Consider the following 12,556-nt stretch of genomic DNA (forward strand, 5'->3'; position numbering starts at 1 on the left):
ATGCATTATTAATAGATCTTTTTATTGTTAAAATATCAATTATTTAAACTTTTGTCATCTAAATCTTGAAAAGGCTGGTGCGTGTTGTTCAACTAAATCTTTACACGACCCAAAGGATTTAGCCTCCTTCTCTTTTCCCTTAGTTCGGTACGCTTCAGGTTCTACCAGCAGCACTCAGATGTGCAGTGGGGAGTGGAGAACTTTTACATCGGGCCAGCGTGTGACAGCCATTGTGGCGGGCATGGAGACTGCTTGGATCAACGTTGCCTCTGTGACCCAGGATTCACTGGACCAAACTGCTATGCCAGTACAGCTCTGAAGGTAACGTTTGTTTTTGAAACTGTCCTACGAGCCCGTTGCACAGGGGCGTCACTAGACCTAATACAATACTGGGCAGTTGGTGGGAAGATTTCAATTGCACCTTCGACTGTATGATTGGCACACGCACCGTGATATTGATGCTGCATTCCCTTGTTGTTGGAGTAATCGAAAAAATTACTCTGTTACATGGTGTCTAAGCTACTCTTCTTTGTAGCAATCATGTTTTTTATGCCACATAACGACTTTACAACACATCAGAATAATTTTCCAACTTGGGAGCTCAGATCTCCTGACACACTTGAACTCAGCATATCTCCCGAAGGTGCTTTGCGGAAGTGTCAACTCATATGCCTATTAGAGTCAAAGTTCCGTGCATAAATTACCATATTAAGAAGCCATGTGCAGATTGTCTATATGGAGTGAATAGAGTAATATGAATGTATTAAATAGGCACATTCTGTAGATTATGCTATGATGACTTAATCTCCAAAGTTTTTTGTATTGTTTATTTTTAACCGACAAAATTTATACCGGGGCACTGCAGGTCAATACTGGGACATGCCAGTAAAATATGTCTGGCATGCCGTTGCATGTTAAATAATGTATTTGCAAAACTACAAATATCCCTTTTTCTACTTTAGGCATCTTTAAAGGAACGTTTCGACTGGGAAGGAGCAGCCGGGCCTCAGTGGCAGGTTCTGGAAGGGGGCAGACCCTGTACGGACTGTGGTGTTTTGGTCGAGGGTACAGCTCTGTATTTTGGAGGAGCTGACGCCAGACAAGCTGTTACCGCTGACTTGGACCTTCGGGGAGCCAAGTCAGTACTGAAGTCTGAGAAAGTTGCATGTTTTATAAATGTTAACTCATTCACTGACATTGAAAAAAAATGTTTCAGCTTAAAATTTCAAGTCAACAAATTTCACTTTTACACGTTTTAATGGAATACTCAAGAAAAAGTTGACTTTTTGAACTCATCAATTGAAATAAATTGGACTTCAGTTTAAGATGCATTATTTTTCTCCAAATGAGGATCGAGCAAGCGCCAATACCAAGGCAACAGGGCACACAGACAACTGAGCTGAATGTTACAGTTATTTTGAAGGCATGAGGAGGGAGATTGCAACCGTTTCACACCACTTATTAATTCAAGTTCAGTTTACTCGAACATAGCAGTATTGAAGACCTTTGCAGAAGCCACAATGGAGCAAAACTTTGGCCTGATAGTATGTGTGTCTGCATAAACTGTTATGAAATGTTGTCTGACTTTAGGTTTGTGGAGTACTGGGCCCGGATTGGAAGTGAAAATAACATGTCCATGTGCCACCGTCCAACATGTCGGAAAGAGGGAGTACTGTTGGACTATTCTACTGATGGAGGTGTGCTTTACAACATGTCGTAGCATCGTCTCCCTTTTCGTGTTCCACTCGGTGAATGTGTTTATATGCTGTTCAGGTGTTTCGTGGATTCTATTGCACGAGATGGACTATCTCAAATACGTATCGGTGAGAAGGGATTACATAGTCCTTCCAGAAGGAGCCTTGACCAACGCCACTCGCCTGCGTTGGTGGCAGCCTTTTACCATTTCCTCTGGCTTGGCCACTCCCAGCCTGGAAAGAGCCCAGTGGGCCATAGACAACATCTTGGTTGGAGGGTCAGATATTAACCCATCAACACTGCATGACACATTTGATGATGGTAAGTTGATGAAAAAACTGTTTGTTGGTGAAGAGGTAAGCAAGTTTGCTCTGTTTTATAGAGGGTGTATCTCATGAAGAAAGTTGGAGCTTCTACCCCAATGCTGTGCGAACTGCCGGCTTCTGTGGAAACCCCTCCTTCCATCTTTACTGGCCCAATAAGAACCAAGATAGGGCACACAACATCCTGGCCACTCGAGAACTCATAGTGCAGCCTGGATATGTCTTACAATTCAAGGTTTTAATTTAATTCCAAGTCTACATTGGTCTGTGTTTTACTTGGCTGATTGATGTGGATCTCTCACTGTTTTAGATAGTAGTAGGCTGTGAGGCCGACACATGTCAGGACCATCATTCTGTCCTGCTGCAGTACAGGAAGGATGCAAGGTAGACTCTGACACCGATTATAGTGTCTGTTGTATTCGTTCTGCCTGAAATTGAGTACTGTATTTGGCACACTCACCTTTTAGGTCTGATTCGTGGCAGTTGGTCCAGTCTGAGTGTCTTCCTTCCTCAGTCAACAACGTGGGCTGCTCTCCCTTCCAGTTCCACGAGTCCACCATCTTCAGTCCTGTCAACAGCTCAACGTGGACCAGGGTCACAATTCAACTGCCTGACCACGTCTCTTCGGCGTAATTACTTTGTATTATTTCTTTAATCCGTGATTGAGTTCTTTGATGGATTCATTCGTTGCCTGTCTTATGTGTACCTATGGTGATATGTTATCAATTTTTAGGGCAACACAGTTCCGCTGGATTCAAAAGGAGGGAACAGGAGAGCGTCAAAGCTGGGGAGTTGACCGTGTTTACATCGGAGAGGCCTGCCCAGGACTCTGTAGCGGACATGGCTACTGCACAAGCGGAATGGTCTGCATCTGTGATGAGGGATATCATGGTGGGCCACAAACAAAGGACTCTAGTTTTCTACATCGCCTCCTTTATTTATGATTTTGACGAAATATCGGAATTTTAACTGGAGTCAAATCTGATGACAAAAAGTTTATATGTGCATCCTGGTTTCTGAAAGATACTACCTCTTGTTTCAATTATGATGCTTTTCATATTTTCATCATTGTCTCCCCTCTGCGCCTACGTTTACAGGTGACGACTGCTCCCTCTCTAGCAACGACTTACCCAGCTCAATCAAAGACAACTTTGAGTCAGGCAGCGTGTCCCAAGAAAGTTGGCAGCTTATCCAAGGCGGAGGAGTGGGCAGTGGGTGTGGCCAGCTGTCGCCACATGCCCATGGAGATTCACTTTATTTCAATGGCTGTAAAATGAGGCAAGCTGTGACTAAACCGCTGGACCTCACTCGAGCCAGGTACAGGTACAACCAAAACACAAATCACATTGGCTGAAATTAACCTCACGAAAAAGAATTTGATCCTTTCATGATTTCATTTTTCCCTTTTTTACTACGCTTAAATGTTTCAGATAAGCACATCAATTTTAATCTATCTGACCCTATGCTAAAAAGTAAATCCCCACAGCATAATAACTGGTTCACAGTACGATATCCAGTTCCTCAAATAGAAAAGCAGCCCTAAATCATCACACTGCCAACAGCATTTTTGACATACAGTGGGGCAAATAAGTATTTCGTCAACCACCAATTGTGCTAGTTCTCCTACTTGAAAAGATTAGAGAGGCCTGAAAAAAAAAACAGAAAATCACATTGTTTGATTTGTAAAGAATTTATTTGCAAACTAGAAACTGCAATTTCGGGAGAAATTACACACCTTGGTCTTTCCTCTGTGGAGATACAGATCTTAGCCCCACTCAGGTCTATCAATAGAATGGATCATAATGCCAGTCATTGGCAAAAAACAAAGTAAAAGCCGTTAGAAATGAATGGGAGAATTGGACGTCCATGGACGTCAATGGCGGCACCTTTCATAATTGTTAATGGAATCGGGGAAGGTTGGGGGACACGTCCTAATGATATCTAGTCATTTTCTGTTGATTTGGGAAAAAAAAAAAAAATTCCCATTGAAAATGAATGGGAAAAATTTTGGACGTCCATGGACGTCAATGGTATCAACTTACATAAGCGTCAATGGAATCCAAGTACATTGGCATCAATAGAATGAAAAAACATGAAGAAATGCCATTGGAAATTAATGGGAAGTTTGGACGTCCGTGGACGTCAATGGCATCACCCTCCATAAGCAGCAATGCAATCGGGGACATTTGGGGGACACGTCCTAATGATATCTACTCATTTTCTGTTGATTTGGGGAAAAAAAAAAAATTTCCATTGAAAATGAATGGGAAAAATTTTAGACGTCCATGGACGTCAATGGTATCAACTGACATAAGCGTCAATGGAATCCAAGTACATTGGCATCAATAAAATGAACAAACATGAAGAAATGCCATTGGAAATGAATGGGAAGTTTGGACGTCCATGAACGTCAATGGCATCACCCTCCATAAGCGGCAATGCAATCGGGGACATTTGGGGGACACGTCCTAATGATATCTAGTCATTTTCTGTTGATTTGGGAAAAAAAAAAAAAAATCCCATTGAAAATGAATGGGAAAAATTTTGGACGTCCATGGACGTCAATGGTATCAACTTACATAAGCGTCAATGGAATCCAAGTACATTGGCATCAATAGAATGAACAAACATGAAGAAATGCCATTGGAAATGAATGGGAAGTTTGAACGTCCCAGGACGTCAATGGCATCACCCTCCATAAGCAGCAATGCAATTGGGGAAATTTGGGGGACACGTCCTATTGATATCTAGTCATTTTCTGTTGATTTGGGGAAAAAAAAAAATTTCCCATTGAAAATGAATGGGTAAAATTTTGGACGTCCATGGACGTCAATGGCAGCACCCCCCATAAGCGTCAATGGAGTTGGGGACGTTTGGGGTATACGTCCTATTGATATCTGGTCATTTTCTGTTGATTTGGAGTAATGTAGTTTTTTCCCCATTGAAAATGAATGGGAAAAATTTTGGACGTCCATGGACGTCAATGGCAGCACCCCCTATAAGCGTCAATGGAGTTGGGGACGTTTGGGGGACACGTCCTATTGATATCTGGTCATTTTCTGTTGATTTGGGGAAATGTAGTTTTTTCCCCATTGAAAATGAATGGGAAAAATTTTGGACGTCCATGGCCGTCAATGGCATCGACATCCATATAGTCAATTGAATCCAAGAACATTGGCATCAATAGATTCGACATGCATGGCCGTCAATGGCAATGCAATGTAAAGTCCATTGGAAATCCTATTGAAAGTGAATGAGAACTTTTCCCATTAGAAATGAATGGGATAGTTTTTGGCAAATTTCTGGGGAACCGTAAGTTTTTTCCAAATTCTGTATACAACTTTTATGCCCCTCACCGTCCCGGAATTTTTGATACCCAAATTATGTGATTTGGTCAAAAATTGTAGGACTAGATACATTTTGAAACTTTTTTTTTTTTTTCGGAAAATTGCCGTTTACGGGCGAACGGAAAATTTTTCGTGGCGTTTTGAAAAATTCCCATCGTCACGCGAAAATTCCGGTCATGCCGATACTTGAACGGTGCCGATCGGGGCTACGGTTTAGGCTGTGCGTTGGCTCAAAAAAACGCGGAGAATAAGATGAATAAATAATAATAATAACTAGAAACTGCAATTTCGGGAGAAATTACACACCTTGGTCTTTCCTCTGTGGAGATACAGATCTTAGCCCCACTCAGGTCTATCAATAGAATGGATCATAATGCCAGTCATTGGCAAAAAACAAAGTAAAAGCCGTTAGAAATGAATGGGAGAATTGGACGTCCATGGACGTCAATGGCGGCACCTTTCATAATTGTTAATGGAATCGGGGAAGTTTGGGGGACACGTCCTAATGATATCTAGTCATTTTCTGTTGATTTGGGAAAAAAAAAAAAATTCCCTTTGAAAATGAATGGGAAAAATTTTGGACGTCCATGGACGTCAATGGTATCAACTTACATAAGCGTCAATGGAATCCAAGTACATTGGCATCAATAAAATGAACAAACATGAAGAAATGCCATTGGAAATGAATGGGAAGTTTGGACGTCCATGAACGTCAATGGCATCACCCTCCATAAGCGGCAATGCAATCGGGGACATTTGGGGGACACGTCCTAATGATATCTAGTCATTTTCTGTTGATTTGGGAAAAAAAAAAAAATCCCATTGAAAATGAATGGGAAAAATTTTGGACGTCCATGGACGTCAATGGTATCAACTTACATAAGCGTCAATGGAATCCAAGTACATTGGCATCAATAAAATGAACAAACATGAAGAAATGCCTTTGGAAATGAATGGGAAGTTTGGACGTCCATGAACGTCAATGGCATCACCCCCCATAAGCGGCAATGCAATCGGGGACATTTGGGGGACACGTCCTAATGATATCTAGTCATTTTCTGTTGATTTGGGGAAGAAAAAAAAAATTCCCATTGAAAATGAATGGGAAAAATTTTGGACGTCCATGGACGTCAATGGTATCAACTTACATAAGCGTCAATGGAATCCAAGTACATTGGCATCAATAGAATGAACAAACATGAAGAAATGCCATTGGAAATGAATGGGAAGTTTGGACGTCCCTGGACGTCAATGGCATCACCCTCCATAAGCAGCAATGCAATCGGGGACATTTGGGGGACAGGTCCTATTGATATCTAGTCATTTTCTGTTGATTTGGGGAAAAAAAAAAAAATTCCCATTGAAAATGAATGGGTAAAATTTTGGACGTCCATGGACGTCAATGGCAGCACCCCCCATAAGCGTCAATGGAATTGGGGACGTTTGGGATATATGTCCTATTGATATCTGGTCATTTTCTGTTGATTTGGAGAAATTTAGTTTTTTCCCCATTGAAAATGAATGGGAAAATTTTTGGACGTCCATGTAAGTCAATGGCGGCATCCTTCATAAGCGTCAATGGAATTGGGGAAGTTTGGGGGACACGTCCTATTGATATCTGGTCATTTTCTGTTGATTTGGGGTAATTTAGTTTTTTCCCCATTGAAAATGAATGGGAAAAATTTTGGACGTCCATGGCAGTCAATGGCATCGACATCCATATAGTCAATTGAATCCAAGTACATTGGCATCAGTAGATTCGACATGCATGGCCGTCAATGGCATCAATGCAATGTAAATTCCATTGGAAATCCCATTGGAAGTGAATGGGACTTTTCCCATTCGAAATGAATGGGATAGTTTTTGGCAAATTTCCGAGGAACCGTAATTTTTTTCCAAATTCTGTATACAACTTTTATGCCCCTCACCGTCCCGGAATTTTTGATGCCCAAATTGTGTGATTTGGTCAAAAATTGTAGGACTAGATACATTTTGAAACATTTTTTTTTTTTCCGGAAAATTGCCGTTTACGGGCGAAGGGAAAATTTTTCGGGTCCGTTTGAAAAATTCCCATCGTTGCGCGAAAATTCCGGTCGTGCCGATATTTGAACGGTGCCGATCGGTCAAACGGTTCGGGCTGTGCAGCGTGCGTTTTTTTTTCATTCAAAATGAATAGGAAAGTTTTTGGCAAATTTCCGGGGAACCGTAAATTTTTGCCAAATTCTGTATACAACTTTTATGCCCCTCATCGTTCCGGAATTTTTGATACCCAAATTATGTGATTTGGTCAAAAATTGTAGGACTAGATACATTTTTTAACTTTTTTTTTTTTTCGGAAAATTGCCGTTTACGGGCGAACGGAAAATTTTTCGGGGGATTTTGAAAAAGTCCCTGCGTCGCGCGAAAAATCCGGTCGTGCCGATACTTCAACGGTGCCGATCGGTGGTACGGTTCGGGCTGCGCGGCGCGCCGAAAAAACGCGGAGAATAAGATGAAGATATAATAAATAATAACTAGAAACTGCAATTTCGGGAGAAATTACACACCTTGGTCTTTCCTCTGTGGAGACACAGATCTTAGCCCCACTCAGGTCTATCAATAGAATGGATCATAATGCCAGTCATTGGCAAAAAACAAAGTAAAAGCCGTTAGAAATGAATGGGAGAATTGGACGTCCATGGACGTCAATGGCGGCACCTTTCATAATTGTTAATGGAATCGGGGAAGTTTGGGGGACACGTCCTAATGATATCTAGTCATTTTCTGTTGATTTGGGGAAAAAAAAAAAATTCCCATTGAAAATGAATGGGAAAAATTTTGGACGTCCATGGACGTCAATGGTATCAACTTACATAAGCGTCAATGGAATCCAAGTACATTGGCATCAATAAAATGAACAAACATGAAGAAATGCCATTGGAAATGAATGGGAAGTTTAGACGTCCATGAACGTCAATGGCATCACCCTCCATAAGCGGCAATGCAATCGGGGACATTTGGGGGAAACGTCCTAATGATATCTAGTCATTTTCTGTTGATTTGGGAAAAAAAAAAAAAAATCCCATTGAAAATGAATGGGAAAAATTTTGGACGTCCATGGACGTCAATGGTATCAACTTACATAAGCGTCAATGGAATCCAAGTACATTGGCATCAATAAAATGAACAAACATGAAGAAATGGCTTTGGAAATGATTGGGAAGTTTGGACGTCCATGGACGTCAATGGCATCACCCCCCATAAGCGGTAATGCAATCGGGGACATTTGGGGGACACGTCCTAATGATATCTAGTCATTTTCTGTTGATTTGGGAAAAAAAAAAAAAAATCCCATTGAAAATGAATGGGAAAAATTTTGGACGTCCATGGACGTCAATGGTATCAACTTACATAAGCGTCAATGGAATCCAAGTACATTGGCATCAATAAAATGAACAAACATGAAGAAATGGCTTTGGAAATGATTGGGAAGTTTGGACGTCCATGGACGTCAATGGCATCACCCCCCATAAGCGGTAATGCAATCGGGGACATTTGGGGGACACGTCCTAATGATATCTAGTCATTTTCTGTTGATTTGGGGAAAAAAAAAAAAATTCCCATTGAAAATGAATGGGAAAAATTTTGGACGTCCATGGACGTCAATGGTATCAACTTACATAACCGTCAATGGAATCCAAGTACATTGGCATCAAAAGAATGAACAAACATGAAGAAATGCCATTGGAAATGAATGGGAAGTTTGGACGTCCCTGGACGTCAATGGCATCACCCTCCATAAGTAGCAATGCAATCGGGGACATTTGGGGGACAGGTCCTATTGATATCTAGTCATTTTCTGTTGATTTGGGGGAAAAAAAAAATTTCCCATTGAAAATGAATGGGAAAAATTTTGGACGTCCATGGACGTCAATGGTATCAACTTACATAAGCGTCAATGGAATCCAAGTACATTGGCATCAATAAAATGAACAAACATGAAGAAATGCCATTGGAAATGAATGGGAAGTTTAGACGTCCATGAACGTCAATGGCATCACCCTCCATAAGCGGCAATGCAATCGGGGACATTTGGGGGAAACGTCCTAATGATATCTAGTCATTTTCTGTTGATTTGGGAAAAAAAAAAAAAAATCCCATTGAAAATGAATGGGAAAAATTTTGGACGTCCATGGACGTCAATGGTATCAACTTACATAAGCGTCAATGGAATCCAAGTACATTGGCATCAATAAAATGAACAAACATGAAGAAATGGCTTTGGAAATGATTGGGAAGTTTGGACGTCCATGGACGTCAATGGCATCACCCCCCATAAGCGGTAATGCAATCGGGGACATTTGGGGGACACGTCCTAATGATATCTAGTCATTTTCTGTTGATTTGGGGAAAAAAAAAAAATTCCCATTGAAAATGAATGGGAAAAATTTTGGACGTCCATGGACGTCAATGGTATCAACTTACATAACCGTCAATGGAATCCAAGTACATTGGCATCAAAAGAATGAACAAACATGAAGAAATGCCATTGGTAATGAATGGGAAGTTTGGACGTCCCTGGACGTCAATGGCATCACCCTCCATAAGTAGCAATGCAATCGGGGACATTTGGGGGACAGGTCCTATTGATATCTAGTCATTTTCTGTTGATTTGGGGAAAAAAAAAAATTTCCCATTGAAAATGAATGGGTAAAATTTTGGACGTCCATGGACGTCAATGGCAGCACCCCCCATAAGCGTCAATGGAATTGGGGACGTTTGGGATATACGTCCTATTGATATCTGGTCATTTTCTGTTGATTTGGAGAAATTTAGTTTTTTCCCCATTGAAAATGAATGGGAAAAATTTTGGACGTCCATGTAAGTCAATGGCGGCACCCTTCATAAGCGTCAATGGAATTGGGGAAGTTTGGGGGACACGTCCTATTGATATCTGGTCATTTTCTGTTGATTTGGGGTAATTTTGTTTTTTCCCCATTGAAAATGAATGGGAAAAATTTTGGACGTCCATGGCAGACAATGGCATCGACATCTATATAGTCAGTTGAATCCAAGTACATTGGCATCAGTAGATTCGACATGCATGGCCGTCAATGGCATCAATGCAATGTAAATTCCATTGGAAATCCCATTGGAAGTGAATGGGACTTTTCCCATTCGAAATGAATGGGATAGTTTTTGGCAAATTTCCGAGGAAGCGTAATTTTTTTCCAAATTCTGTATACAACTTTTATGCCCCTCACCGTCCCGGAATTTTTGATGCCCAAATTATGTGATTTGGTCAAAAATTGTAGGACTAGATACATTTTGAAACTTTTTTTTTTTTCACGGAAAATTGCCGTTTACGGACGAACGGAAAAATTTTCGGGGCCATTTGTAAAGTTTCCTGTGTCACGCGAAAATTCCGGTCGTGCCGATACTTGAACGGTGCCGATCGGTCTAACGGTTCGGGCTGTGAAGCGCGCGTTTTTTTTCCATTCAAAATGAATAGGAAAGTTTTTGGCAAATTTCCGGGGAACCGTAAATTTTTGCCAAATTCTGTATACAACTTTTATGCCCCTCACCGTCCCGGAATTTTTGATGCCCAAATTATGTGATTTGGTCAAAAATTGTAGGACTAGATACATTTTTAAACTTTTTTTATTTTTCGGAAAATTGCCGTTTACGGGCGAACGGAAAATTTTTCGTGGCGGTTTGAAAAATTCCCATCGTCACACGAAAAATCCGGTCGTGCCGATACTTGAACGGTGCCGATCGGTGCTACGGTTTGGGCTGTGCGTTGGCTCAAAAAAACGCGGAGAATAAGATGAATAATAACTAGAAACTGCAATTTCGGGAGAAATTACACACCTTGGTCTTTCCTCTGTGGAGATACAGATCTTAGCCCCACTCAGGTCTATCAATAGAATGGACCATAATGCCAGTCAATGGCACTAAACAAAGTAAAAGCCATGAGAAAAGATTGGGAGAATTGGACGTCCATGTCCGTCAATGGCAGCACCCTCCATAATTGTTAATGGAATCGGGGAAGTTTGGGGGACACGTTCTATTGATATCTAGTCATTTTCTGTTGATTTGGGAAAAAAAAAAAAATTTCCCATTGAAAATGAATGGGAAAAATTTTGGACGTCCATGGACGTCAATGGTATCAACTTACATAAGCGTCAATGGAATCCAAGTACATTGGCATCAATAAAATGAACAAACATGAAGAAATGCCATTGGAAATGAATGGGAAGTTTGGACGTCCATGAACGTCAATGGCATCACCCTCCATAAGCGGCAATGCAATCGGGGACATTTGGGGGACACGTCCTAATGATATCTAGTCATTTTCTGTTGATTTGGGAAAAAAAAAAAAATCCCATTGAAAATGAATGGGAAAAATTTTGGACGTCCATGGACGTCAATGGTATCAACTTACATAAGCGTCAATGGAATCCAAGTACATTGGCATCAATAGAATGAACAAACATGAAGAAATGCCTTTGGAAATGAATGGGAAGTTTGGACGTCCATGGACGTCAATGGCATCACCCCCCATAAGCGGCAATGCAATCGGGGACATTTGGGGGACACGTCCTAATGATATCTAGTCATTTTCTGTTGATTTGGGGAAAAAAAAAAATTTCCCATTGAAAATGAATGGGAAAAATTTTGGACGTCCATGGACGTCAATGGTATCAACTTACATAAGCGTCAATGGAATCCAAGTACATTGGCATCAATAGAATGAACAAACATGAAGAAATGCCATTGGAAATGAATGGGAAGTTTGGACGTCCCTGGACGTCAATGGCATCACCCTCCATAAGCAGCAATGCAATCGGGGACATTTGGGGGACAGGTCCTATTGATATCTAGTCATTTTCTGTTGATTTGGGGAAAAAAAAAAATTTCCCATTGAAAATGAATGGGTAAAATTTTGGACGTCCATGGACGTCAATGGCAGCACCCCCCATAAGCGTCAATGGAATTGGGGACGTTTGGGATATACGTCCTATTGATATCTGGTCATTTTCTGTTGATTTGGAGAAATGTAGTTTTTTCCCCATTGAAAATGAATGGGAAAAATTTTGGACGTCCATGGAAGTCAATGGCGGCACCCTTCATAAGCGTCAATGGAATTGGGGAAGTTTGGGGGACACGTCCTATTGATATCTGGTCATTTTCTGTTGATTTGGGGAAATT

At 41.0% G+C, this 12,556-nt stretch overlaps 1 protein-coding gene across 4 annotated transcripts in view; it reads left to right on the forward strand.

The window, feature by feature from the left end:
• The window catches only part of reln (reelin), a 241,463-nt gene that overhangs the window by 183,855 nt on the left and 45,052 nt on the right, over window positions 1-12,556 (forward strand). For 2 of the 4 annotated variants that reach the window (XM_057835942.1, XM_057835944.1), the window contains exons 53-61: window positions 144-321; window positions 963-1,138; window positions 1,591-1,697; window positions 1,774-2,016; window positions 2,078-2,253; window positions 2,329-2,402; window positions 2,486-2,647; window positions 2,752-2,909; window positions 3,116-3,341. In XM_057835942.1, coding sequence (XP_057691925.1) covers window positions 144-321; window positions 963-1,138; window positions 1,591-1,697; window positions 1,774-2,016; window positions 2,078-2,253; window positions 2,329-2,402; window positions 2,486-2,647; window positions 2,752-2,909; window positions 3,116-3,341 — 1,500 coding nt within the window. The remainder of the gene's footprint in view (window positions 1-143; window positions 322-962; window positions 1,139-1,590; window positions 1,698-1,773; window positions 2,017-2,077; window positions 2,254-2,328; window positions 2,403-2,485; window positions 2,648-2,751; window positions 2,910-3,115; window positions 3,342-12,556) is intronic. The other 2 variants (XM_057835943.1, XM_057835945.1) reach the window with 1 other exon arrangement.

Source organism: Corythoichthys intestinalis, chromosome 5 (assembly GCF_030265065.1).
Source record: "Corythoichthys intestinalis isolate RoL2023-P3 chromosome 5, ASM3026506v1, whole genome shotgun sequence".
Lineage (NCBI taxonomy): Eukaryota > Metazoa > Chordata > Actinopteri > Syngnathiformes > Syngnathidae > Corythoichthys > Corythoichthys intestinalis.